Genomic DNA, 27,577 nt, shown 5'->3' with positions numbered 1-27,577 from the left:
CCTATCATCTAATGACTTCAGCTCTAATTACTTTTATTACAATTTCGGCTGCCTTATGGGTTCTGTTTCAGCAGATAGTCCTGATGCCTGTGTGGTGACACAATGCATTACCATGAGCAAAGTGTCAGTTAGAGCTGCAGCGATCAGTAGATTAATCAGAAATTGACCAAAAGACAATCAATCTGCTACTAATTTGATTTAATTTGAATCATTTAAGTCATTTAAGTCAGTAATATGTGATGGGTATTTTTCAATTTTATTTTCATTTACATACGTTTTATAGACCAAACGATTAATCAAGAAAATAATCGGCACATTAATCAATAATGATAACAACTTTTAGTTCAGTTGCAGCTCTAGTGTCAGTATTATGTCTTGAGTTACCCAGTGATCCAACCTTGATGTCATCATGCTCACGTGTGCATGTTAGTGTTTGTATTCGGCCTGCTTGTTTCAAGGGGAATAATTAGGCTGGTGACAAACTGGGATGAGAGACAAGCTGGAAAATGAAATGACTTCCTTTGATTGACAAAAAGAGAAAATGGAAAAAAAACTAAGCAGATAAAAGCACGACTATTATCAACAGTGTCTGTCGTCCTCTCCTCAGTTCCAGGTGAGTTGGCTGATTGAGGACGGGCTCCTGTGGATTCTGGCCATGGATGAAGAGTTGGCGCCTTTGGACTGCCTGCTGCCCTCAGGTACTGCCTTTCAAACACACATTCCCTTGGCACAAACACACATGCTCACAATCAGTCAAATACTCAGGCGTGTTATGTTCAACCACGAGCCACATCTGTGCGCGGGTCCACACACAAACCGAGGCCCAGACACCGACAGTATGTACGCGTCTGATCAAAACATGCACTCTTCGCAGCACTGTCACACTTCTCTTCCTGTCTTTGCTTCTCCAACTCGCTCTGACACACAAACAGTCTTGGGGGAATTAAAACTCAAAAACAAATCAATGGCACTTTCATGACAGCAGTGTGTGTTTGTATGAGCTGCACTTCCTTGTGTTTTTTTTTGTTAGGCTGCGCACATAAAGAATCTTTACTGAAAGAGGGCTTGATGCGTTTGCTTGTAATATTAGCTGTTTGAGAAAAACAAACTTTGAAGAGGCATCTCGCTAATTTAAATGTTTCTAAAAATAAGTGATCCTGCTCCTGAATAAAATCCCTGTTACTGCATAAATTCACTTTGTTCAAACCCAACGCTAGGAAAAAAAAAAGATCCGACATTTGACCAAAAAAATAAAAATTTAGGCACGTTTCTCAAATAAGTTCAGTATTTGTTTAATGCGCTTAAAAAAAGATGGTCAGCGCTTACTGTCCTACAGACCTGAGGAGGTAACTGGTTATAGCTGGCTTAAGCCACATCTCTCAGGGCAAGGTTTATGTGAGCTCCCTGGTGGTGTGTGAGTGTGTGTGGAGACAGGAAAGCTGATATGAGCCTATGGGCAGGTTTTACCCAGAGCTGTAGAGGTCAAGGGGATCGCACAACGGTTTGGTTTGTAGAGGAGACAGCAGGCACATCCCTCCGTTCCTTGCGTCTGTTTTGTATTGCAGTTACATTTGTCATTTCTCCATGTAGATTTTGAGATATATTTGATAAAGAGCTAATTTCATGACTTGCATGAAAAATATTCCTGCCTTACAAGGTTGTACGTTATATTAAAGGGGGCTGCCATTGGTTGAGTAGCAACAGATACACTCTGCTTGTCCAAATGAAATTATAGTATGGGGTTTTTGACACTGGCTAGAAACATTGTCCACCCACAGAAGGATATAAATAAAGCTTTTAGGCGTGAAAAACAAACACTATGTCCCCAAGAAGATCGGCAGTGTCAGAGCTTTTGCCTCTCTCATCCTCCTTGGATTCTGCGGCATGCAGTGGTCACAGATGAGCCTGCTTCTGAAACATACAGTAAGCATATCGTGTGCACTTTACTGACAAGATACAGATGGATTTGAGTCCTAGAAAAATCTATTATTTAATAGATCCCCGTAATATGAGGTGTTGCATTCCTGTAGTTATTTTACACATCTGGTGCAACCCTTTTCTTCAACCTGCCACTTTTTGGGTAGCTGAAGAATCTTGTATTGAGCTGTACTCTAGAAGAGCATGAAATATCCTGTCATGAGCTCTTGTAGTCTATTTTTTCACGTTCAGAGTAGAATGTGAAAAATACACCACCGAACAAGAAAAAGGGCCAAGGAATGCAATGCTAACAGTTTTTTAGAGGTGTTGAGGTGACTCAGTATGAGCGTGGGATTCTCAAAAATAAAACGTTTAAAATAAAGGTGTAACAGATGATTAATTGTGACCTATTTTAATTAGAATTTAATTAAAATGACAAAAACACAACCACAATTTAATTTAAACAGACCTACACACACAAAATCCTTCATCATGCCTCTGTTCAACGTTTATTAACCTGAGTTGGCTGTAGTCTGAATATTTATTGTTCAGGTGAACAGCATGCTCACAGTCCCCCAGTGATCTTCTTTGACTCTAAGGCCCTGTCTACACGAATATTTTCAAAACCGTGAATTTTTCTCCGCAGTTTGGCCATTTGTCCACATGGAGATGCAGTATCAGGTCACAGAAACAACATTTTTGAAAACCCCTGCCAAGATGAGGATTTTAAGAAACGACGATTGCAGTGTTGTTGTGTAGACAGTAAAACCGGAGTTATTGCCTTGCGATGTCAGATCGCGTGCCGTTATCTGCTGTGTTTGATGTCAGATTGTATGCCACTGCCTGCTTTGTTTACAATTTTATTAGGCTCTAATTGGCCAACATGGCTTTACAGTTAGGGTCATATCGCCGCTTGGTGGATTGGCATGTTCTTGACAGTGCTTGATAGCGTGTTTTTGCGTTTACATAGACAGAGATTTTTTTAAAACAAAGGAGTAAAACTCTGGTAATAAAAATACCCGTGTCCGTGTGGACTAGGCCTAAGGCCCTGATTACACCCGGCATTAGAAATGCGTCTCCACATGCCTCAGGTGACCACTCGTGATTGGTTCTCACTCCCCCGCTCTATATGCAAATAAAATGTACATCATTTCTGTTTGCAAAGACCAAATGTGTTGTTATTTTTAACCTGAATTTGATGAATTTATTCTTTATCATAGACAAATGAGACAAGAATTATGTTGAGGGAAAAAAAAAACACAGCCCGACCGGAGTGTTTCTGGGGCCCGGGCCTCACTGATTACTAGATATGCCCCTATTGACCAGTGCATCTCTAGCCAGTGTTTGTGCAGTAAGAGACAGAGGGGTACGTATGTGAAATAATTATCTATGAGGCACATCGATAGCTTTAGTTGTCACTAACCACTAACTACTAACTGTACCTATCGTTAGCTCAGTTAGCCATGCGGCTAGCAGTCCTATTAGCTTTAGTATTAACTTTATTAAACTTCCTCCCCGCGGTTCAAAGCTCCTGTGCTAGTGGGTTAAACATCAACACTCGCCCTTTGCTCAGAGCTCCCAGTTTTGGCAGAGTCAGCTGATGAATCACGTTTTCTTTTATGTAACGTTGATGGCCATGTGCGTACATGTGCGTCTCTTACCTGGTGAACACATGGCACCAGGATGCACTGTGTGAAGAAGGTAAGCCAGCGGAGGCACACCATGTGCACCTGGAAACGGTATTCCCTGATGGCAGTGGCCTCTTGCAGCAGGATAATGCACTCTGCTACAAAGCAAACATGGTCCAGGAATGGTTTGAGGAACACAACAACAAGTTCATGATGTTGACTTGGCCTCTAAAGGGCCCATATCTTAATCCAGTCGAGCATCTGTGGGATGTACTGGATAAACAACTCCAATCCATGGCGGCCCCAACTCACAACTTACAGGAATACTTCAGAGTCTTGGTGCCAGATACCACAGCACACCTTCAGAGGTCTAGTGCTCCATTCCTTGATGGTTCAGGGCTGTTTTGGTGGCAAAAGGGGGACCTACAAAAAGTTAGGCCGGTGGTCATAATGTTATGGCTGATTAGTGTAAGGCCTTGTAAATGGACCTATCTTTGTGTTTTCGACTGTTGGTCAGGCAGAACAAGCAATTTGAAGACTCTGGTGATTGGATTGAGACATTTTTCACTATTTCCCCACACAATTAATTGCTTAATTGTAAAGTATTTCATCCGTAATGAAAAAAAAACATGACAAGTACCACATTAGTGCTGCATTGCTTTCTTCTATCTCGCCTCCTAGATGTCTGTCTCCCTCTCTGTTTCCATTGACTGTTGTTGAAGGTTTCAAATAATCCTCTTGTTAGACTACAAAGGCCACTGTAATTGTGCTCCTGTACTTGTACATATGTTATTATAAACTTGACATTCTCTTGCATGTGTGATTTGCGCAGGGCAGGAACACAGAAGAGGTTTTTTTCTGCTTGTATGGCTCGAAAATCAATAACATACAAAGGTCAACATCCGTCAAGAGACACTCACTTCTGATAGGATGCTATCAGCAGTTTTGAAGCATCCACTGAAACAACTGTTTACTCAAACACATAAGCTAAGAATAAGCATCACACGCTACACTCGTGAGTTTGCTCGCTGTACAAATCCAAGATTTATTCTAAAGATTTCTCCGGGTGTGCAAATAATCCTCCAAACGGTTGCAGAACAGAGCAGATCGGAGCGCACACCCGCATCCTCCTGATGGTATAATTTTGCTGATAAACTGTCACTTGCTGTCAAAGGTAAAAGGTCTGTTTGAGATTCCCTGTGTCGTACACTCTTTAAATCTGTCTCCCAACTGTACAGTATGGTGAAACACTTTTACCTCACTAGATAAGTTTAGAGTATATTTGTACGCCGTCTTTAGTTTAATCTCCTGCAGGAAATGCTTATCTAGACTCACGTTGGAGAATATAAAAACAGCCCCTGGATGTCTGCATTTTAAAATCCCCTGTGTGCACAGTTAGCCTTTTAAATTTCACCATTTTAATTATAAATGCCTGTTCCTGGAATATCTGTTTGCTAGGTTATGTGCCTGGATTTTGTGTTTGTGTGTGTGTGTGTGTGTGTGTGTGTTGTCATATTTATACTGTCTGGCACTTTTAAAAGATTCCCAAGGTGACATTTCTTTGAACGGAGTGCACAAAAGCCAGCGCACCTCCTTGTGCGTGTATGCGCGAGGAGGCGAGTGTTTGTGCGACGAGGGGTTATCTGAAAAGTCACGGTTGGCTGAGTTTGTCTTTTGTTCTCCGTATACCTCCAGCCAATTAAGAGACAAGACTGACAAATCTACTCCTCCTCTTTTTCCTCCTCACCTAACCCTCCTTGTGGCCTCCTTTCTTTTCGTCCTCCTTTATGTCTCCTCTCTGTCCCCTCTTCCCTTTCTCTCTGTTTTACCATACTCTGCTGGGGTTGACTTTCGCAATGGAAATGACCTTCCAGTGATGTGAACTTTTTAACAACATCAAGCCCGCTGCTGCAACAAAGTCACAAACCCAAAGGACAATTTCTTTTCTCCACACTTTCTGCACTCTTTACACTTGAGGGTATAAATCCAAAAAGGGTTGTTTTTTTTTCAGGACACAAGGTGATGCACATTTTGCAATGAGAATTTCATGAAAATTTCATGAAACCTGAAGTATAGTCTTCTTCTTTGTTCCTCACCGTCGCTTTCTCTGGCCACCCACTGCATTCACGTCATATCAGGAAAGGTGTATTAGGAAAGATACAAGCTCTATATGCCATGTCTTGTTTTCTGAAACTGGAATCCAGTTGTGTGGAATTTACATAAATGCAGTTTAAGAAAGAGGGAAGAGGACATTGTAATCACAGAGTGTTGCTTAAGCTTGCATATGGCATTCTGGCTTTGCTACAAAGGCAACAACTTTAAAAATGGATGAGAAGTCTTTCATGAGGGCAGACATGAGAGTGAAAGATAAATGAGCAAAGAAATGGCTAAGTGTGAAGGCGAGAGGAAGAGAGGTTGCTTTAGTCTTTGGTCCATTAAGGCTTTTCTAGCAGCTCTGTTTTTACTTTGTCAGTGAATGCAGAGTTTTCCATTATTTTTTTTCTCTTCATCTCCTGCAGATAGAAAAATGACAATTTTAAAGTATTTGTCAGGGGATCTGCATTAGCAGCCGAGCAGAGGAAAAGGTAAAAGCAAGATGGATGGGGGGATGGGTTGAGGGAGGAAATAGATTTGTGAAATGATGCACCCTGGGACAGAGGCTTTGACAAAGAAGCATGGAGGTACACTGAGAGGAAAGACAGAAGCTATTGGATGACAGGTTACTTTCATTTGGGCTGCTTTGGGAGGGCTTTCCTCTGATGTCATGTAGTTACAGATGGCCTGTCACCAAGGTCATGATATTCAGATGAGTATCGATGAGATGCGAGCCTAAGAGCAAAGATTTCCCCTTTTAAAAGAAATGAATAATAACTTTGACATGATTGTGACCCTGGTCGAGGAGCGTTAAGATACTGTTGTTGAGGGACATTGTTGCATAATTTGGATTGCAAACAAATCACTCACAGGATCGAGAGGGAAAACGGTTTGGACTTTCACAAAACCAAGAGTCTACATCCTGACTCGTTTGGAATGGTTTCTGTTTTTAATCCTCCCCCTTATTTTCCTGTCTGCGTGTGGAGTGTGATAATGACTTCATTATCAGGCCATGGTTTTAATTTTGTTCTTTATTTGGCACATTCAGTGCCACGAACAGCATCCTCCAATCTATATTTAAAAAGTTATTTTTTAAACATGCAAATAGTGATGTGTCTATCTTTGTCTATCTGATTGCTTATGCTTCCCTTTCCCCCTCCTTCTATCTTCTTCTGCAGGCAAGCAGAGGATCTGTCTGATCATTCTGAACCAGCCTTTGGATAAGGACTACTTACACATCCTCTGGAATAAAGGTATATCTCACTCATCAGGAATACACATCAAACAAGCCCCCTTATATATCACTTGGATCCAGTCTGCATCGGTTTGCCCTGAGCATGTATTCCCCTGTTTGTTTTTTATCAGACGGGCTCTCCAGCCTGTGTAGCCTTCACACTGCAAAATCTTAATTGCTGCCATGTCATTGCAAATGCCCCCTACCTGCCCTCTGCCCACATTTCCTGTGAGGTGTGTTTTAATGAAGTGAAAGATGACATAAAATGACTATTTTGCAGAAAATAATTTTCCTTTCTGCACAGGTGACTTTTTATTTTATTAACTCCTGTGGCTGCATGACCTGAACAATGATTAGAATCAAAACAAAGTTATTATTATACAAAAGGCATTTCCATTGCATTCACAGCCCTAATATGCAACAATGTTTTTGTTGCCCCTTGAGACACTGCCTCTTTTACAACATCATTAAATAGCATCATTTTTTTCCTGAACTTTTCCAGACACAAGCATCAACAATTAAACTGTGTCTATGACATGCGGAAACAGTGTCATTTAAGTATACATATAAACCAGAAATGTATGTGAAGGGCTATACGGATACCTTAAAAGGTCTGTATGCATTTCATTCATTATTTTCAGATGCTGTCAGCTTTCACAGCACTGAGCCATATACTTAACTGTATAATTTGTTTTTATATGCGTTCAATCTCATTGAAAGCACTCTCTATTGTGAGGTGTCATGGCAACAATGATGGCACATCCATTCTGATTCATTGTGTGATAACTGTGTGTATACATTCACTAAACATAATTGGTTGGTAAATAATGTGAACACAGGCGGTGGCAGTAAGTGTCCACTCAGCGGGCGAGTGACAGGGTTGACATAAACAACCCACTGGGCCCAAGACCCTTGTATTCAGAATGTGTCGTGTCTCGCCGTGAAGATTTTCTCATTCATGCACAGCCCTTGCTTATACATTAACAAAAAACACAATTTTCTGTGGATAAAGGGGCAGAACATTTCAAGCACGACCGGGGCTGTGTATTCATATCCGAACATACAGTACTTGTATAATACAAGCTCACTGAATGGTCATCCCCAGGGACATGTTGATGATTATTGTTGAAGATGGGAAAAACTGTGATCAGTCACTTTAACAAGTTAGCTGGCAGTTTATGAATCAAGGCCATCCCTTAGATTCCAACCACTCTTTCGTAGTTGGTAACTAGAGGAAATCAAAATGGATTTGATTTTCCTTCTGCTTCATGAATACTCCAAGGCTCTTTATCAGAGTAAAAGACAAATAAGAATTAAAAAAAAAACTTGCACTAAAGGTTCATCTTAAAAAGAGGAAAAGGGGAGTAGAGCTCCAGACCCCCTGAGGTGCTACTTGCAAGATGCGTTGATGCATAGCGGTGGTGCTGCTCGGCTGTGATGTGTTAAATATGCAAAGCTGACTTTGAGCCTTTAAACCAGGCAGTGTCATCTCAACCTGTATCCGAAAACTTTGTTTTTCTGTTAAATCTGGTGAACTGATCAGAAACAGAGCCTAACTGAACATGAACCGAACTGTTCACGAATTTGTCACGCATGTGGTTTTATCAAGGATGGAGTGGCTCTGGAGTGACGCTAAGACCATGAAACAACAACAACAAAAAAAACTGTAGGCACACTAATTTATAAAAAATGTAATACACAGACTTATGCAATCAGGGAAGAATGTTAGTAAACAAAGTAACTTTGAAGCCAAACTTGTGATTAATACCATATCAGATTGAATTTTAATGAACACTGCTTTGATATTCTTTTCAACTTAGGAAAAACCCAAGAGGCACCTGAGCTCTTTCCATCGCACAGCAGTCACATGTTTAGTTAGATGCTCTTGATCTTTGCCTTAATAATAGAGGACCTCTAGAAAATGTTTAATGGCATTAGACAAAGCAATTCCCTTATCTGATTTCACACCAGAGGTTGTCTGCTGCCTCCAGATAAAGATTCTTTGGTCAGTGTATTAAGTGAGGAAAATAGAAAATGTGGGATTTAAAGAAAGAAAAACATAAAACATTCATCAAAAGGATTTTGATACCTCTTAAATGAAAGGGAATGTATTTGATGCAAAAGCCTTACACTGTAAATATAGAATAGAGCCCGACCGATAAATCGGTGTGCCGAAACTATCAGCCAATTTGAGCTAATTGCAGATTAGAAATTAAATTGGTATCGGTGTTTATAACAGCTGATAAATGACCATTATGTTTTTTTTCAATTGCTAAGATGCAATGGTCATAGCTGAAGACACTTTTTCAAAACTCTTCACACAGTCTGCATTATCAACATGCATCTTGGCCAAACACTTAATCTGACCTCCAAAAGTCACTCAAACCACCAAAAGACTTCATACAAGTCTCAAAATAGACTCGTTCAACCAAAACACTGGCAACAATTCTCATTTAGAAAGCATACAGTTTCACTCGTAACACACTGACCTACAAAACACTAAAAACAGGGAGCATTACATAAATGAAGAACTTAAATAAATAAATTAGGTTTTCATTATACTAAAACAATAACTTCTTTTTACTTTGATGGTACTAAAGTATATGTAACAAGAATGCATCAGAAATGCAGCAATTTGCTTCAATATCCTTTATTTGTTCTGTATCTGTGGATAGTATTGTAAACTGTGAAAAATGTTACTGTAAATTGAAACCAAACCCCCCACCCCACAAATTTCTGGAATTCCACGGCTGCAAACAGTAATACAAATAAGAAACACCTCAAAAACTCATAACGTACAGTACTTGAGGGTGCTGGTCCTCCCTCTCTGTTGCATTTGGCCACAAGTTCTCATCAACATCACATCTTATGTCTTCCCTGGCGATGCATCTTGGAAAGTATCTTCTGGAATGTCTAATCCAACCCTGGCAGTCTACAGGAGAAGTGTCTCCACATCCCGCATTCATGGCATCCAGTAAGGTCATCTGGTCATGTGGATGGTGGTCATACATCTTACACCTCCATGCAGAGAAAAACTCCTCTATGGGGTTTCGGAAGGGGGAGTATGGAGGCAGGAGTAGTACTGACATCCTGGGATGTGCAGCGAACCAGTCTGTAACTGCAGCAGAGTGGTGGAATGCCACATTATCCCACACAACAACAAAGATAGGGGAGTTTCTTGCTCCTCTCTCCTCCGCTGGCGCAAGGCGATTATGCAGGTCATCCAGGAAAGACATGAGCCTCTCCGTATTGTAGGGACCAATGAGTGGTTTGTGTAACAGCAAACCATCATTGGACAGTGCTGCACACATCGTGATGTTAGCTTCTCTCTGCCCTGGGACATCCACTGTTGCTCTCTGTCCAATCACATTTCTTCCCCTGCGGCGTGTTTTTGCCAGGTTGAATCCAGCTTCAGCCACAAAGATGAATGTATGTGCAGTTTCCCTGGCTTCCAGCTCCATTACTCTCTAAAATACAGTAAATACACAGTTTTACAGGACTTCACATTATGCATCACTGTGTATGTTCCCTAATTGATTATTGAACAGACATCTTACCTGGACATATTGATAACGGCGTTCTTTCACACGTTCACAGTTTCTCTCGAATGGTACAGTGGACAACTGCTTTGTCCTTATTTTATGTTTCTCCAGGACTCTGGCAATTGTCCAAATTTCCAAAAGTGATATTGTCTGCCTTCTAAGATTTTCTACTTATTTTAATCTGGTCACTGCAGAAATGCAGTACATTTACCATAAATCTGTTTTGAATGTGTTTTTAACAGTTTTGGACTCAGTGTGTTAGCATTTGAAAAATGTGCTGCAGATATACAGTGTTTTGCAGGTGGTGAAGTAGTAATGAGAAAAGAGTTCATGAATTTTGGAGAAACGGGTTATTGACTGCATTTTGTGTGAAAGCAATGAAAAATGATTCACAGTTTGGTCCACATACACTTCTGTTGCGCTGACTGTGTGAAGAGTTTTGACAATGTGACTTCAGTTTTGACCCATGCAGGTTAGCAATTGAAAAACACTGTAAAAAAGAAACTAAGATGGATCCATCAAACTTGTTATGAGTGTTGTTGTTGCACAGTATATCCACTCTACTGCTCCACTGTTGGCAGCACATGTTTGGAAAGCCTTATATCCAAAACAATTTACAGTAAACAGTTTACTTTTAAACTGCTATGTTATCTTGAGGAGGTCTCTCAACTACACATAACAAATGTTAAGGATAATCTTTGCTTATGTTATGTGTTTCTGGAAAGGAGGAGGAAAAAAAGAATATCGGCTGACATATTGGAATATCGGATTTTAAAATTGGTCTTAAAAATCTCATATCGGTCTGGCTCTAATTTATTTTATTTATTTAAAAAAGGGACAGTGCGCATTAATGAACAGACAGGTTGTTACAAAGGTCAATCCAAAAAAGGACAACATAACAAAACAATAGAAGGAATAGAATAATACACCATGTTAAACAAGACGGTCATAATGCTTTGCTATGCAGATCATGAGCTAGTTACTAAAGTGAATCTAAATCTAGAGTAAAGGGAAAGGCCATTTTTCTGTAGGTCTGCACAATATGGTAATATTGCTTGCAGAAAATTGCAGTTGCTGTTTGATTTTGAAATGCACCTGAATCATTTGTAATTTTTAATCTAAACTGAAGACTCACTGAAGATTCAATATTGAGCTTAAGTGATCTGTTTTCCACTAACATTGGGAGATAATTTGACTTATAATAGAGTCTTTACACCCTGTTGATTGTAAGTGACCCTCAACAGTGTTTTGAAATTGATGTATAGCTTTAATCACCTTACTTTTTATCCACACTGTGACCAGATGAGCAAAGTTTAACTGCTATACTCTAGGGATTCAATCTTACACAAACACATTGTGGTTTTGCATATCCTTTTGCAAATTGTCTCATAAATGTTTTTCACATTCAAAACTTAATAACTAATACACAAACAAGAATCACAAGGCAACCTTATTGTCATATGGCAGATTTGTACATTTGCTCCCACTTAAGGCCACTCAGACGTTTTAGTTTTTTTTAAATGTGCTGCAAGTGATGCTGTGGTATGGATGTCAGAAATTGGGAAGCTTTCTTGATCAGTTTTGCTCTTGGCAGCGGTGCACATGGGACTTGAAGGAGTTTTGACACAACAATGATGGTGCATGAATGGCGGATCTCAGATCAGTAAACACGCTTGTAGCAAGTTTATCATTCCTCACTTGATATGCCATGTATTTTTTATGTTGTTTATGAGCGAAACAGATGTCGGTGTGCGCATGAGCGTGTCCTGAGTGTGTGTCACTCTCCAGATGGTTGTTCACCTATAGGCCTCGTAGCGACGTCTCCACCCTTACAGCCACAGACATCTGCACTCTCTCTCTCTCTCTCTCTTCTCTCGCTCTCTCTCTCGCACACACACACATGCACGTACACACCGGCACTCTCAGGTCCTCTGATGTGCTGCCCCTGGGCCCCCTCATCACCTGTGGGAGAGGTAGAGCAGCAGGGAGCAAAGGAGCGATGGAGGCTAGAAGAGTGCAACACGGATCAAAGGGAAACTCATTTACGGGTGCAGAGCGTGATGTTGTGAGGTGGGATCAAGCTGCTTATCTCACTCACGCACCCTCTCCCTGATCTACACCATCACCCACTTGCTCATCTAGTCATTCACATACACTCAGTCGTTCACTCAGTAAATCAGTCCCTCATTTACTTACTCACAGCTTAACTCACCGTGTAACAACGCAAACAAGTGAATCAATAAAGTTATCAGTTAAGGGAACTGTCTCTACAAGACAAAAAATCTTAAAGTGCTTCTTTTAATCATTTGTCGATGTGGAGCTGCTTGCTGAAGTTGACGTTTTTGAGCATCACCCCATCAGCCAGTGGAGGATCAGCCTTGCAGTCAAGGTCGTTTGGGTGATGTAGCTGCAGTGCGTTGGCGTGCGCGTACACGCTTCTGCGCTTCGGCATTTAAGCACACGTGTCCGATGGAGTAACTAGATATGTGGAGAATTCGAGGAGTTAGGGAGGACTTTTCGACAGAGATCAAAAGAAAGCTAAAAAGGAAATTCTTGTAACTGTCAATGGGAGGAAGAAGAGAACGATTGGAAGAGCTGGTGAAAGTGTGCCACCTAGAATAACAAAGATGGAGCAGAAGACTAAAGAGTAACAGAGTGGAGCTGGAGAGAAAGAAAATTAGGTGGGAAATCAATCAGATTTGAGGCAAGGTGTAGAGATCAGGGTGGATCTGGAGACAGGGTGTCAGATGGAGGGGGAGACATGGACTGATAGATAAAGGGAGGGCGTCAAGGCATCATAATAAGGATAATAATCTTTTCACCACTCTCTGTGACCGTTTGCCCTCTCCTATACTGCGCTAAAGCCCCAACCTGACAGGCATTAATCCTCACCACTAACGTCATCAATACTGTCCTGCTATAGAATATACCCCCATATCCTTTGTGTGTGTGTGTGTGTGTGTTTCTGCATGAACGTGTACATGCATCTTTTCTGTGTCAGAACTCCACAGCGACATAGATGATTAAAAGGCATTGAAATGACAGTTTTAGTACTGCGTGTGGAAGTGCATTATCTCCTGCCCACCACATGTATCTGTCACACAGCAGAGTGAGTGACAGGAGTTGGTTTTGAATAATGGAAGGAAGGGATTATTATGACTAGTTAATTTACAAGGTCATCTGTGACTGCTTCTGCTGTGCCTGCACTGCTGGCATCATATCACCGTCAGGATTCACACAACAGCTATGTCTCTTAGAATTTTCTGTTGAGTTTGTTTGTCATCTTCTTATGCTGTGAAGAGAAAAGGTAGATGGGAGTTGGTTAGGCTTTTGCATTCACAATTGTGGCGTGCTTCAAATAGCCGGCAATTTGTTGTTTTCAGTGGGAGAATGACAGTAATTGTATAGTCAACGCCTGTGGAAGGAGCGCAGATGGAGAGATAATCTTTATCAAGTTGAGTTTACCCACTTTTGCCATTTACTGTGATGACAAATTGAATGTTGAGAGTTCTTGAAAGACAGATGCTCCAACAGGCATTTGAAAGTTTCTCTTACAATGCAAATCAACGTTTGAATAAACTGACATGTTCGTGTGACTTAGTAGTACGAAGTTGTGTCAAGAACAGCAACCTTCAAACAACAGCAGAGGCACACTATTTGGGGAATATGGTTGTATATACTGTGTAACAGTAGAAATGTGTCCACCGGCAGAGATTTGGCAAAACTGTTTCCACCATCTGCAGGAGCTTTCTCTTAGTGTCTGCTATATATTCCGGGCAGGCTATGTAGCAAATCAGGGTTGTGATATTGCGTACACATGATTTGGGCAGCAGGACTACTTACCCCATTCTCATGTGACGAGATGTCGGTTGGTGGCGGTAACGCACCTCTAAACTGATTTGCCACCTGTCATAGAAGAAGAAAGTGACAAGAAAACATGGAGGAGGAGAGTGAAATTGTAACTACAGACCAGGAGGTTTTTTTTTTGTTTGCACGGAAGTACGGTCATTTTAAACCATTTCTTAATTGAATTTACAGAACAATTAGGCTACTGTAGCATGAATTATACCATTACAGAGATATAAAATTACATATTCTACGACAGAAGATTTGGGTCGTGACCCCTGTTTGACATGAAGACACAAAGACGATTAAAGCTATAAAAATATGGTTGCACACTTAAAGTCTTTGACCTTAATACAGGGAACAAAGTTATTTACTGTGGCACAGGAACATAAAATATAAAATAAATTACTGATAAATGCAAAGCAGTACAAAAAAGTACAGGGTTTCCCATAGGAAAATGGTTTGCTATCACGGCTATTGATGATACCCATTTCAAGTCCAGCTGGTCAATACCAATCTCAAACTTCAACTGGACCAGACTGTATAGGATGTATTGTAAATGTAAATGCTCCGTATTTGTATTGCCTTTCTAGACTTTTCGACCACTCAAAGCGCTTTTACATTACATCGCATTCACACACATTTATACACTGGCGGAACAGTATTTTGCCCAAGGATACTTCATGCAGCCTGGAGGAGCCGGGGATTGAACCGCCGACCTTCCAATTAACGGGCAGCCCCAACTGTGTCCAACTGGTGATTATCAGACTAATGTAGGCGTGTTGTCTGACCTATAGTGCATCGTCAAGTATTTTTCTCACATGTAAGTATCTGATTGTGATTACTCCACAGCATATCTATGACGTAATCGATCAGAAAGTCACCTACTGAACAGAAACTGACACATCCTGACACATGTCATCTTGTTATCAATACGGCAGTTTAAACAGTCACCTCAATTATTAATACATGGCCTTTACTGTGTAATGAAGTGCCAATTCTCATTTTCCCTGAAGCCTAAAAGGATAATATATTGTATGAAGTTGTCATAGTTTCTTCTGATGTTAGTGGGGGCATTGAAAATGCTGCGGTAAACCCAACATAAAGATTCAGAATGTAATACAAAATTATCAGTTTGAAATGATTGAAAATGACTACTCATTAATATTGAGCGGTAAGGGACTTTTTGCTTAGCATTAGCAAGGAGAAGTCTCACATGATATAAGACTGACTGACCTTTTGTTACACCACAGTGTGTATGAAATATGGTCAGAAAATGCATATAATGGGAAATTATACAAATGGAATGAAAAGTAGATCATTTGATTGTTATGTTATAGCCACACAAATCACATTAAACATCTCAGATTTACTGGAGCTGTGTGTGTTTTAATGGCATGCCATGCAAACAGAGCTGAGTAAATGATTGACAGACCGAAGTAACTGTTCTAGAACCCTAAGTCTGAAATTATTCTGTGTGTGTGTGTGTGTGTGTGTGTGTGTGTGTGTGTGTGTGTGTGTGTGAGAATGTACTTATACACAGATAATGACTGATAGCTTTACAGTCTGTCACCACCAGGCTTAAAGAGGAGTTTCTCTGTTTTTCGAAAAGTTGTCAGTTGAAAAGTTTCTCAGCCTTTGCACTCTGTCAGAGATAATGACTAATTTACATTCCAATCATTTCTTGACGTGGAACATTGACAGCAGGTGGTGATGGTTCTGAATAAAAGCACTACCTTGTGTATAAGTGTCTTATTTACATCACCGCAAATACTTCTGTATTCTCTCAGATTGAGAAGGAAATCCCCCTCTGTTGGAATAATCATTCGTCTCTATTTAATTCTGATAATCGAGTCTACTTTAGTGTATGTGTGAGTCTGTGTTAGCATGCACATTTACAGTATATAGGTGTGACACAGTTTGCATTGTTGATAAAGATATTTTTAGAGGTCAAGGTGATAATTTGTGCACGATGTATGGACATAATGGCCGTGAATATGGGGGTAATGCAAAGTTTACAAAAATGTGAATTTATATTGACCTGAAGTGTGGTCTATGTAGTCTAAAGGAAACACAAAGTATCGTCATGTAGATAGTTAAACACCTGTTTGGCGAAGAAAATTTAATTTAATAAATTTAAAATTTATTTAATAAATTTAAAATTTATACCCAATTCGATACCATGGTTAAAAAAACAACAATACATACAATATACAATACAATAATTCCAATGTTTAATATAAACATTCGAACATTTCAAAAAACAGCTAACAGCTGTGAAAGTTGTTAGAGGATGTCCAGGACAGATGAAAGGTGATTAGGTGATAAATGAGCAAGCTATTGCAATTACAACCTTGCAATGTGCATGATTAATCCATTTTATGAACTTTTTTTTTTTTTTTTTACAAACTGTTTAAGAGTTGTCACTATCTAAATTGGCAGTGGTTTAAGATTTCTATGTTGAAAAACCATTATTTAAGATTTAAATGGATCATATTGCACTAAGACGGTCCCTAACTCTGCCTATTGTGGCTGGCGCTTTGGACAGACATTCAGTTCTTTGTGCTCTCTACTGCATTGTCATCTTTGGTGATTTTGACTTGATCAAAACCGTGAAACGTCTGCCTAAATAAGCTCTCCAACATATCCCAGAACTGGGATGAACCAGACTTTGACGTGGAGCTATTAAAGGTACCAGCTGTCAAAACCGACAAGTGTTAAATATTAAACTGACGATGATCATTTCAAGCTATTCCACTGATCGACAGTCGGTGGCGGTAACTAGAATACGGCATCAAAGGCAGGGAAGAAAAAGAGTGTTAGCTAGCATACTTGCATGTAAATGCTAAAGGTTTAAGGGGCAAATTCACAAAAGGATTGTGCAGATGCCTCAAAACAAGGGCAAATTACACTTGCTGCAAGACATAATGGGCATGTTTGCGCTGTAATATCATTAGGGCAATAGCTTTGTGGAACGGACCTTGAGACAGGGCATATAGTGGTTGCAAGTGATTCATGGTGCAGTCAGCGGCTGCAATTCATTCTTTGTGAATTCGCCCCTAAACTATTAAAAGAAATTGACTTGAACATAATGCATTAAAGGCCCTGCACACCCAGACAGGTGCTTTCAGTTATTTTTTTTTACATTACACCTATGATCAGTTTGAAGATGGGCAAAGCTACGCTGTGGTGTTCGTTAGGTCACCGCATCTTGAACTAATAGACCTTTTTCACTGCAGATATTTTGGTATGTCATAACTGGAAAAACACAAGTTGTGACAAAGGTTAATAAGAATGATAAAGGTGTAATTAGTGTCACCCTAACAGGGCACTGAGGGAGATGTCAGTCAAGCAGTCTGTATAGAGCTGAGAAGACGCCTAATTGGGCAGCAAAATTTAAATCACCTGTGATGCATAGGTGTGCATGGCCTTTAAAGACATTTGGGTGGCCTCAGGAAACACAGTACATTTTAGTCTGCATGTAACCACAGCTTCCCCAGACTAAGGCTTGCATTCACCAATGAAAAATCGGCTGCTATGAGAGGATTTTTCAGCTCTGGACAGATGTCACGGCAGCAAACATTTTTCTTCCAAATGGATGCTTGTGAGGTATACAGTATAGAAATGCTCTGTTCAAGTTACAAACTAATCTACCAGGAATGTGTTCTTGCTTGCACATATCATTTTGTCCAGCGCAGAGCGTTACTCGATGTGTCGCAGCCAAAGTTGAACCAGGTTCAAATTCTTTGTTGGATGACTCTGTGTTTTTCCCCCACAGCCCTTTGCATTAGGAGCCACCGCTGTTGTTGTTATAATGCTAATCAGCATTACTTTAAGAGAAATCTGACTATTACGGTTTTTATAAGACAGCTGCTGAGATGCATGATGCTATAAAGTCTGGTTCTGGAGGCGAGACAGGGTCCAAACCAGTGTGAGCAAAGTGTGTGTGATAAAATGGTGAATTAGTGTTTAGAAAAGTGAAGCGAAATTCAAATCAGGGTGAAATTCATCTCACTTTGACTTTTCCAGATTGTTTGTAGTGACTTGTATGCAGGCACATGGCCACATGCAGTAAACCAGATCACATGTGGAAGAGGTAGCTTATCCTGTACCATATCCTGTATCACATGCACACGGGCATGTGCACACTTGGGGAATGGACACAGTTGGAGAAAGAACGCCGATGGGACAGAAAAACGTGTACAACAGTTGCCCGTCTCTTTGGTGCAGGCTTTAGTTAGTTTTAAACTAGGTACAAGTTGAAAACTACAGCTGATTCTTTGAAGTTTTTCCCCTATGTGCGCCACAACAGCCCCAAACAGAAAAAAAGCTTTTAAAAAATAGGCTGCCTGTTCAATTTGAATAGAATGGAGGCCATGAAAGAGCATACATTTGCAAATAGTTTGCATCTAATTTAGTGCAACTTGAATGCCATTTTAAGAATAGCAAGTAACCGCCTCATTTGTCTGTTTTTAAAATCAGAAAAGATAAGTGCTCTTTCACTGACTGCCTTAAAAAGGTCAAATCAAACTTTTTAACCATCAAGATTTACTTGTTTGTGTAGAGTGCTATTTATTAAGTTTACCTTGGCAGAAAGATGGTTTCTTTCTAACTAATTTGGGCCTAATTCAAACTTTTTCAAAAAAATTCAAAAAAGTGTTTTTTAATGATTGAAGTAAGTGTATTTATTTAACTTGTAGTGTTGTGTAGGGCTTTACAATTAATTGAAAAGTATTCGAAACTGAAATTCAGAGCCTCTAAATGTTACCATGTCGGTTATTTTGGTTATTTATAAATATTTTCTCTACAGTGTGTGTTCATGTACTTTCCCCTTATAAACATACTAGTGAGTGTGTGGTCACGTGACTCCGCCCCGTCCAGTCCTGCTCAACTTCCAGACTGGAAACAGACATCCATTTTATTAACGGACATGCTCTGACCTACACTGTACATTTACTGCCAGACTGACAACAAACTTTAAATAAACCCAGCGTACAGTACAGTTTACAACAACAAACTTGAATATTCATCTTTGTATATCACTGTATAATAACATTACATTTATATGGCTCTTGTCTAAACATAAAATAAGTCTGTGCATTGCATAGTTTGGCAGGTGTGTTGCCTTTAAGAAGAAAGCCATCAGGCTGATGTAAAAAATGATCAAGGTATGATTATTATTATTATACAAAATTATTTTTGAGAGGATTTGTACCAAACAGAGGTCTCCTTAAGTCTGTAGAATATGATGTGTCGGCCAGGACGTCTGTGCAGCACGACAACATTTAGTTTAAAACAGTATTTTCGTGCACGTTTCGTCTTTAACAAATATTGCCCCCCTGCATTTTGAAAATTGTAGTAAGCCATATTGCGATTTCAATAAATTTATTGTGCAGCCCCACTACAGAAGCTGTAGGTGTACTCACAAAAACCATGGACACTTTTTGCAAAGAAACTGCAGCACAGGGAGAGAGAGCATGCAATATATATTAAGAGTGGTAGTGGAATTTTGCCACATGTGTGATATGGCTGCTGCGAACGACACACAGTGTACAAGGCCATATCTTAGGCCATAATTTCTTGAAATGAAAATTCTTGTACAACTTGTGCGCATTAATGGTACGTCACTTTTCCTAATTCCTTGCTTCCATTTGTTGTCACTATGTGCCATTCTTGCTTCAGTCCCACTCTTGTTGAACTAATCAGAAGTGGTGTTTCATGTCTGCGGTGAGGCTTTCCGAATGAGACTGGAAATTACACCTACATGCCACCACTTAGACAAGACTAAGGTGGTGCACATATAGGAACATAAAAAATTGACTTAAGAATTGAAAAATTCTAAAGTTAAGTGGACACACATACCCTAAGCTCACCTCTGCATAAGTGGAAACTGGTTTATTGTGACCTTTATACCAGTTTAAACTGGGTCACATGTAACAATAACTTGGTTATATTTTAAAAGGCAGAAATGTGTCTTCAGTGAATGCAAGGTGTACCCTTCATTTGAAACGAATTGCCCAGTTACACTGACTAAAGTATCACTCTATCTGCCTTTCTGTAGCTGTCTTGAGGGCATGTGCTGATGGAGCTGCCAATCACCTTTATAACATCACTGCTGGAGACCGAGAAAGGTGAGTCTGTCTTGTGTTCCACATTTGCATTAGTTAATTTGTATTTTCACTTATGTTTCCTTTATGTATGTAGTAGTGTGGTTATGTTTGGGAAAAATTTGATAAAATTGAAAAAAAGTGCACACTGTTTTTAATAGCATTGTTTCTGACCAAAAACAGTGGCAGCAGAGTAGCACTGTAATTGTGCATTCAGCAACCATGTGTTTGGTTGCATGTGTGTGTGTGTGTGTGTGTTCCTGGTGAGAATATGCACTCTATGTATTAACGTTATGTGTGTGTGTGTGTGTGTGTTTCTGACAAAGTACTGTATGTGTGCATTCCACAACCACATTTTGTGTGTGTGCGGCTAATGGAGGACTGCTGTCAGGATGGAGATGGATCTGGGGTTCACGGTGTCCCTGAAGTGTTGAGGCTTTCACATTAACACCCCGAGTATGAGCATGAGTGTGCATTTTGTCAGGCTGTGAATGTGATGTTATGTGTGTCTGTGTTTGTCTGTCTGCGTGCATGTTCTCACAATCCTTTCATCGCAGCAGCCCTTTTTAAGTTGTAGACATCTAAAGTGAGGACATTTTTCATTCACACTTTTTCAGTGGGTAAACTTAGTCTGGTCCTTGAGATTAGGCCTCGGTCTTACAACTAGGTTATTAAATCAATGTGTATGGTTGACTGATACACTAAAAACATCACATTAACTGTGGTGGAAGACCATGCACACTTTGCTATTAATGTTCATAATGTTTGCCAGGTCAAACATTTCAAGATAAAGCCAAAACCAGTAATTGTAACACAACTACTACAGGAAATTATATGGTGTAGACTTTACCTGATTGGTCAACATTCAGTGCAAACACTGATATAAAACACCTCCACACAGACAGCAGCAGTACATGCTTCAATTGAAAAAAAAAACCCAAAAGACAAGGGTGTTTGTTTGGAGGATAAACAATCTCAGCCAGTCAAGATCATAAACAGGAGGAGGTAGAATAATTGAATTGCACACTGCAGTGATGACTGTCACAGTAAATGCTTAACAAACAGCAATAGTTTTCAAATGTTTAGTCATGTTTTTAGGTGGGAATGAGGGTGCACAGTTAGAACTAGGATTAGAGCTAGGTTTGAGTTAAGAGTTTGCAAATACTGAGAGTTACAGTTGTTGTTGGAGAGGAGAGAATGAATGAGGTCCTCGCTAGTGCAGTAGGACAACCATGTATGTGTTTTGTGGGTTTACAATCTCCCCCCCCCTGTATTTTAAAAATAAAGCTAGTCATGTGTCTCCATCTCAGAGTGTGAGTTTGAGCATGTTAGGCCTGCTGGCAGAGGCATCGCTCATACTTCTGTCTGTTTGTGTGACACGGCAGATTCATCTTCTGACTCTCTTGTCCGAGCTCTGTCAGCAGCCCGCACAGTGGAGCTGACAGCCAGGCCTGCCTTTTAGCCTGACTGCTCGCAACCCGAAAAGTTATACATTACACAGGGAGGGTGGAGACTGGAGGAGACAAAAGCGAAGAAGGGGAGGAGGGCGAAAAGACGAAGGGAGTGTTTTACGGGTGGGGCTGTGTAAATCAATCATCAGCAAGTTAAGATGTATTTAACCTAACATTACCATAACTAATGGACTACAGAGAGGGAGAGGAGGGGAGGAAGGGAGAAGGAGATGCAAGTGATCAATCAAAGCCAAGTTTTATGAATACTGGTATCACAGACAACAGCAGCAGCACGTAATCAAATAAGAGAGATGCAGGAAAAAGCAACCCACAATTAAAGATTAATAAAAACGACAGATTGTTTGATAAACATTATTTTGGAATGAAATGAAGCCAAGCAGAGTTGTGCCAGTTTCCGTTTATGTGTGTGAGTGGACATGTTAGGACTTACACCTTTCCCATAAATGCAGAGGAACATGTCAGCTTTTAAGATCCAGTTTTAAAAAGGGAAGCCCGTGCGCAAACATCAATTTGACCACGTTTACTGCAGTTCTGCTGGTGAAGATGTAACTAAGGTCAGATTTGTTGTCACTGCATTTCATTTGCCTGTAAGGGAAACTGTGTTTGAGGAGGGCAAACTAAAATTGTAGCGTTCATTTTTTTTCAAAGCTGTTTCTTTGGAAATCTAAACGATGACAAACCCCTCTGAAAAAGCAGTGGCCTTAGGTGAGGTGATAGGTGTGTGTATTTGTCCATGTCTGCCTTGACTGTGCATTTCCATCAGAAAATAATGAGGATAATAAAGTTTCCGGCCAGCCTCCATAGCCTACTGCTCTGCCACAAGAAGAGAGTGGGCGGACGGCCTCCCACAGTTAAAAGAAAGGCGCCACGTAATTTTCTGTCAAAATAGCCTTAATGGTAGTCATTAAGGGTGAAGAGAGGAGGGGGGGGCACGTCAGGCTAAGGCTTTCTGCCTCTCCTGACAACTGAAATGACAATGATTCAACTTCACTGTATGTAACATACTCACACCACACATCATTGATTTTCTATTAGCAGTTTTTCCTCTTAAGTTGTTATCTCTCTTGACATATATGTATGCTCCTATCTCCACTGTTTTTAAACCATTCTTTGATGATATACATGGGTGACGTGTTCACTCTGGCTGACTTGATCACTCTGTTCAAGCAGTTGCTCAATTCTCAGAAATCTGGGTAACTTATTTGTTCTTTTCCTGGTACTAAATCTCAAGCACCACCTTTGCATAGTTATATGAAATTGCCTCAAAGCCCCGTAATTGTGCCTTTGTAAGTGTTGCTCATCCTCACAGGCTTTGTCTCTGTAGATTCGATCTGTCTTTTACTTTGTGATTATTCTGAATCTGCTACTTACTGTGTTAGCGCCAGACAAGAAGTTGTTTTTATCATCGATAGGCATTTTGCACATTTAATAAACAGACCTTCAGTTTGAGGTTGGTCAACTGGCAGAATCAGCCACTAACTACTCAGCAGAGAGCCAAGTTCCACGCAAAACCTAACCAAAAATCTGCATCCAGTTAATGCTGGGACTCATAGGTTTTAGGGGCTGTGAGCTCAGGTGAATGTGGCTCTCAATTTCTGTCTCTTAAAGCTGTACTGATCTAAAATAATGTTTTGTTTAGCTAATGAAGGTAGTGACTCAGTGGTTTATATAACTTTGCAGGCCCTTTGCTCCAGCTGTGAAGAATCTGCCACTAGGAGCCAAATGTGCAGCACGTTTTGTACTGTTTGCTTAAGACATTATTGATATATGACAATACAACATGGTTTCTCTGTTTTTCCTTATCAGACACACACAAGGACGCGTTAATTAACAGAACTCTCATCAGTCAAAGGAATGCACATAGCTGCTCCTACTCAAACCTAACACACTGATATTCAAACAGTTATAAGCTCACCAACATGACCTCTGAGCAACTGTCAGCAATGGAAAGCTCTCACCTCATAAAATTAAATGGTAAATTATCATTTCATGCCAAACTTGCACTAAAATTGCTTTCATGTGGGCTCAGGCCCTTTTGTCGGAGCTGAGACCTCCGGCTGTCCTGTAAATCGAACTTTGTGTCCTCATCATTTCAAAATGAAAAATTGCATTTTGTCTAATTTGTGCATCTAATCAAATCCTCTGAGAGGAGAAGAAGTCAAGAGATGGATGAACAGGGAGAGGAACACGGCTGAATGTGGGAGGAGGAAATTGTACACAAGCTGAGTTTATAAAATTTGCAGCTGTGTGTCGGTCTGTGTGTGTGTGTGTGTGTGTGTGTGTGTAGAGTTACTGGGAGATGCAGATTTGTGAATGTCAGTGTCAAGAGATTTTCAGAGCATAGTTGTGTCAGCACATGATTGTGTATGCATTTCAGTTTTGGGGAGATAATGTTGTCAGCCTCAGAAAATGAAGTTGTCAAGCGCGAGACTACTTATTTTATAAGACTTAGTGGCTAAGAGCTAACTCTGGCAGTCTCTCTTTCTGTTTGCCTGTCATGTCCATGTTTTCTCATTTACATATCACACGTTCTATTCTTTATGCTCACCAGAATTAGTATTTTAATTCGGTCCGTATCTCTTAGCATTGTGTTCAGGACCCCATTCGAGGTGACTTCATATGCAGATGGGGTCAGCCAAGACTTCTAAGGCTGATTTTTTTATATGTTTTTAGAAATATTTTCAACAAAATGTATTGTAATCATCATATCATCCATTACAAGCTGTGTTCAGATATGCTGTAATAAAATTGGCACAGCTTGGGAACTGTTTCACTGCTGGGATATCGACAATTATGTGACCTAAAAACAGGATCCCAGGCCAACAATTACGAGGATTACACTACAAATTAAACCGGGCAGGGGGTTCAAAACACTCACGAACTAACTGATGGCTGGTAAGTAAAGGCTCCTTCCTCGTAATTGCTTTCATTGCTCTTAGAAATTAGCAATATGCTGAGTCATTTCACAACTGTACCTTAGGTGGGCATAATATTTAATATGTAATGTTAATGCAGTAGGTCTGTTCTGTTAGTAGTAAATTCAGTTCTTAATCTCCAGCAATTAGCCACTATTACTGATTTTATGTTGCTCTTTATTATCATATCATATTTTATCAAGAAGCTCAAAGCCAAACGAGTTTTCTTGTGTTTTTTTGCCAAGATATTCCTTCACTATACTTGCTATGTTACACACACTTTTGTTTTTACAAAATGTGTGTTGTGCTATCATTAGTTTCTGTTAAGTTTATATATATTAGAATTGTAACAATTAAGGTTTATTAAAATTATAATTACACCCTCCCTCTTTCTTTTCTCTCTGACTCTCTCTAGTACAGATAGTAGCCCTGAGAGTAATTCTGAAAGTTAATAAAGTAAGTATGTGTGTGTGCTGTGTGTGTTTTGGGGATGAGGAGTGTGTGGAATTATGACTATGAGGCTATCAGACTAATCACCAGTAGTGGTAATAACCATAGGACCTATAAGCATCAAGCATTAACTTTGGGATTAGGCACTGTTGGAGCACAAATCACTGGATCACTGCTGGATGAACAAATCCAGGCACTACAGACACACATGCTTTCACAATCATGCACAAACTTTTTTAATTTTATTATTTCAATACAGATGAACATAAACATGTTAAAGACATATGTACATCAGCATGCAATGAAATGCCTTGAGGTCTTGCTAATTAGATTCTTTGTTGTAGTCGGATAATAAGATCACTGTTAGCACTGATTGTTTTATTTTCATGCCTTCCTTTTGCAGCACTGCTTTCTTATGAAACCAGACACATAAACCGAGTTCACATCTACAAAATAAAAACTTTCATCTACAAACCAACAAGTCCTCGTATTTGAATGACAAATTAGGTCATTTGTCAGTGCCTACAAAATACCCCTTAAGACCCTAACAAAAACGATGAAATGGTTGTTTTTTACATGGATGTTTAAGGTTTGGTTCAGAGAGCTGAACGTGTCAAAGTCCTTTGCTTTGGCTTGTTTAGGTATATGAGTCCTTAATGATGTCATCCAAAATAATTCCTCCACCCCTTCACAGGCTGTCCTCTCTGATTGGGAGATGGGAAGGATGAGAGGAGCAATCAGAGCAACATCTTCTCGAGTGATGAAAAGAGTTTGTCATGATGTGATTCAGGAGATGATGAAAGATGTGAGAGAATATAAACAAAGCAACATTATGTTGTAATTAAGTGGTCGTATGGAAGGATGGTGTCAAGCTTAGTTTGATGGAAAATAGAGAAATAGACATGAAGAAAGTACAAGAATAGGAGAAGCATTTTAAAAAAAAAAATCTTAATGAAGTGGTTAGATGGAGGTAAGTTGCTTCAATTACACAGAAAAGTAAGTATTTCAGAGCAGAAATGAGACGAGATTGGAAGAGAGTGCAAAGCAGTAGACACCATGGGATGGAGAGGTGTGGGTTGTCGGGGAGAGGAGAGAAAAAAAAGCAGGCAAAGAGGATGCAGAGACACACAAGCAGGGTGATTGACAAACACACACACACACACACACACACACACACGCGCACACACACAAACACAGGCAAAGGTCATACAGCCATCCCCGCCACCCAATCCTCAGACAAACTGGCGGTAAAATGCTCTATTTCCCATCCAAATTAAAGTGTCAGTTAATATTAATGTGGAAGTGAGGACTGTCAGACACACAACACCCAGACACGCAAACACACACGCAAACAGCATTTACGCTCGCGCACACACAGACACAAATGCAGAATTTAGAATCCCGCCTGGTCAATTACTGTCAGCCGCTGGAGTTATGCACACAGGTCACAATGGGATGTGTGTGTGTGTGTGTGTGTGTGTGTGTGTGTGTGTGTGTGTGTGTGTGTGTGTGTGTAAAGCTCTGATCGGGCCCAGTGTCACGTCTCGTCCCGTCTGTCACATGAAGGTTATTTCTGAATGGAGATGCAATTGTGGCGTCCTGTATTATAAAGAGGGTGGAAAGTCAAGTGTGCATGTGCTTGTGTGTCCCTGCCTATTTGCAGATGTTTGTGCACATTGTGTGTGTGTGCACATCTCAGTGCCTGTGCATGTGTTTGTGTGGACAAGGAAAGTATTTACCTGGATCATATTTTTTTGTCCAGCTCAGGAAGGGTTATGGTTGATTGTCTTTATGCGTGCGTGTGTGTGTGTGTGTGTGTGTGTGTGTGTGTGTGTGTGTGTGGCAGTAGATTGCATACAATTGCTGTTCTGTTTGTCTTGCTGTATCTTGTTGGTGTAAATGTGAATGCGGGGGGGGGAATAATCCTTCTGTATCTCTTTCTGCAACGGACCGGAACATCATTCTCGCCTTTTGCTGTGGAACGTGCACACACACACACACACACACACACACACACATAAATACACGTACACGCACACAAACAAACACACCACCCAACCAACCATGAAATCGTAATGTCAGACCTGTTAATGCCTCTAGATAGTGGCAACCGCATCCCTGCGTGGTCCTATTCTTTACACACACACACACACACACACACACACACACACACACACACACACACACACACACACACACACACACACACACACACACACACACACATAAATACACGTACACGCACACAAACAAACACACCACCCAACCAACCATGAAATCGTAATGTCAGACCTGTTAATGCCTCTAGATAGTGGCAACCGCATCCCTGCGTGGTCCTATTCTTTACACACACACACACACACACACACACA

General features: G+C 40.3%; 1 protein-coding gene across 1 annotated transcript in view; it reads left to right on the top strand.

Moving 5' to 3' along the window:
* The first annotated feature begins 386 nt into the window (after nt 1-386).
* Nucleotides 387-27,577, top strand: part of tpk1 (thiamin pyrophosphokinase 1) — a 48,660-nt gene continuing 21,469 nt past the window's right edge. The window contains exons 1-4 of the mRNA XM_046065885.1: nt 387-425; nt 608-698; nt 6,818-6,892; nt 20,323-20,392. Coding sequence (XP_045921841.1) covers nt 402-425; nt 608-698; nt 6,818-6,892; nt 20,323-20,392 — 260 coding nt within the window. The 5' untranslated portion in view covers nt 387-401. The remainder of the gene's footprint in view (nt 426-607; nt 699-6,817; nt 6,893-20,322; nt 20,393-27,577) is intronic.

This window comes from Micropterus dolomieu, linkage group LG01, assembly GCF_021292245.1.
Source record: "Micropterus dolomieu isolate WLL.071019.BEF.003 ecotype Adirondacks linkage group LG01, ASM2129224v1, whole genome shotgun sequence".
In the NCBI taxonomy this organism is placed as follows: Eukaryota; Metazoa; Chordata; class Actinopteri; order Centrarchiformes; family Centrarchidae; genus Micropterus; species Micropterus dolomieu.
Note: the sequence above shows the minus strand (reverse complement) of the source record. Positions and strands in the feature narration are given on the sequence as shown.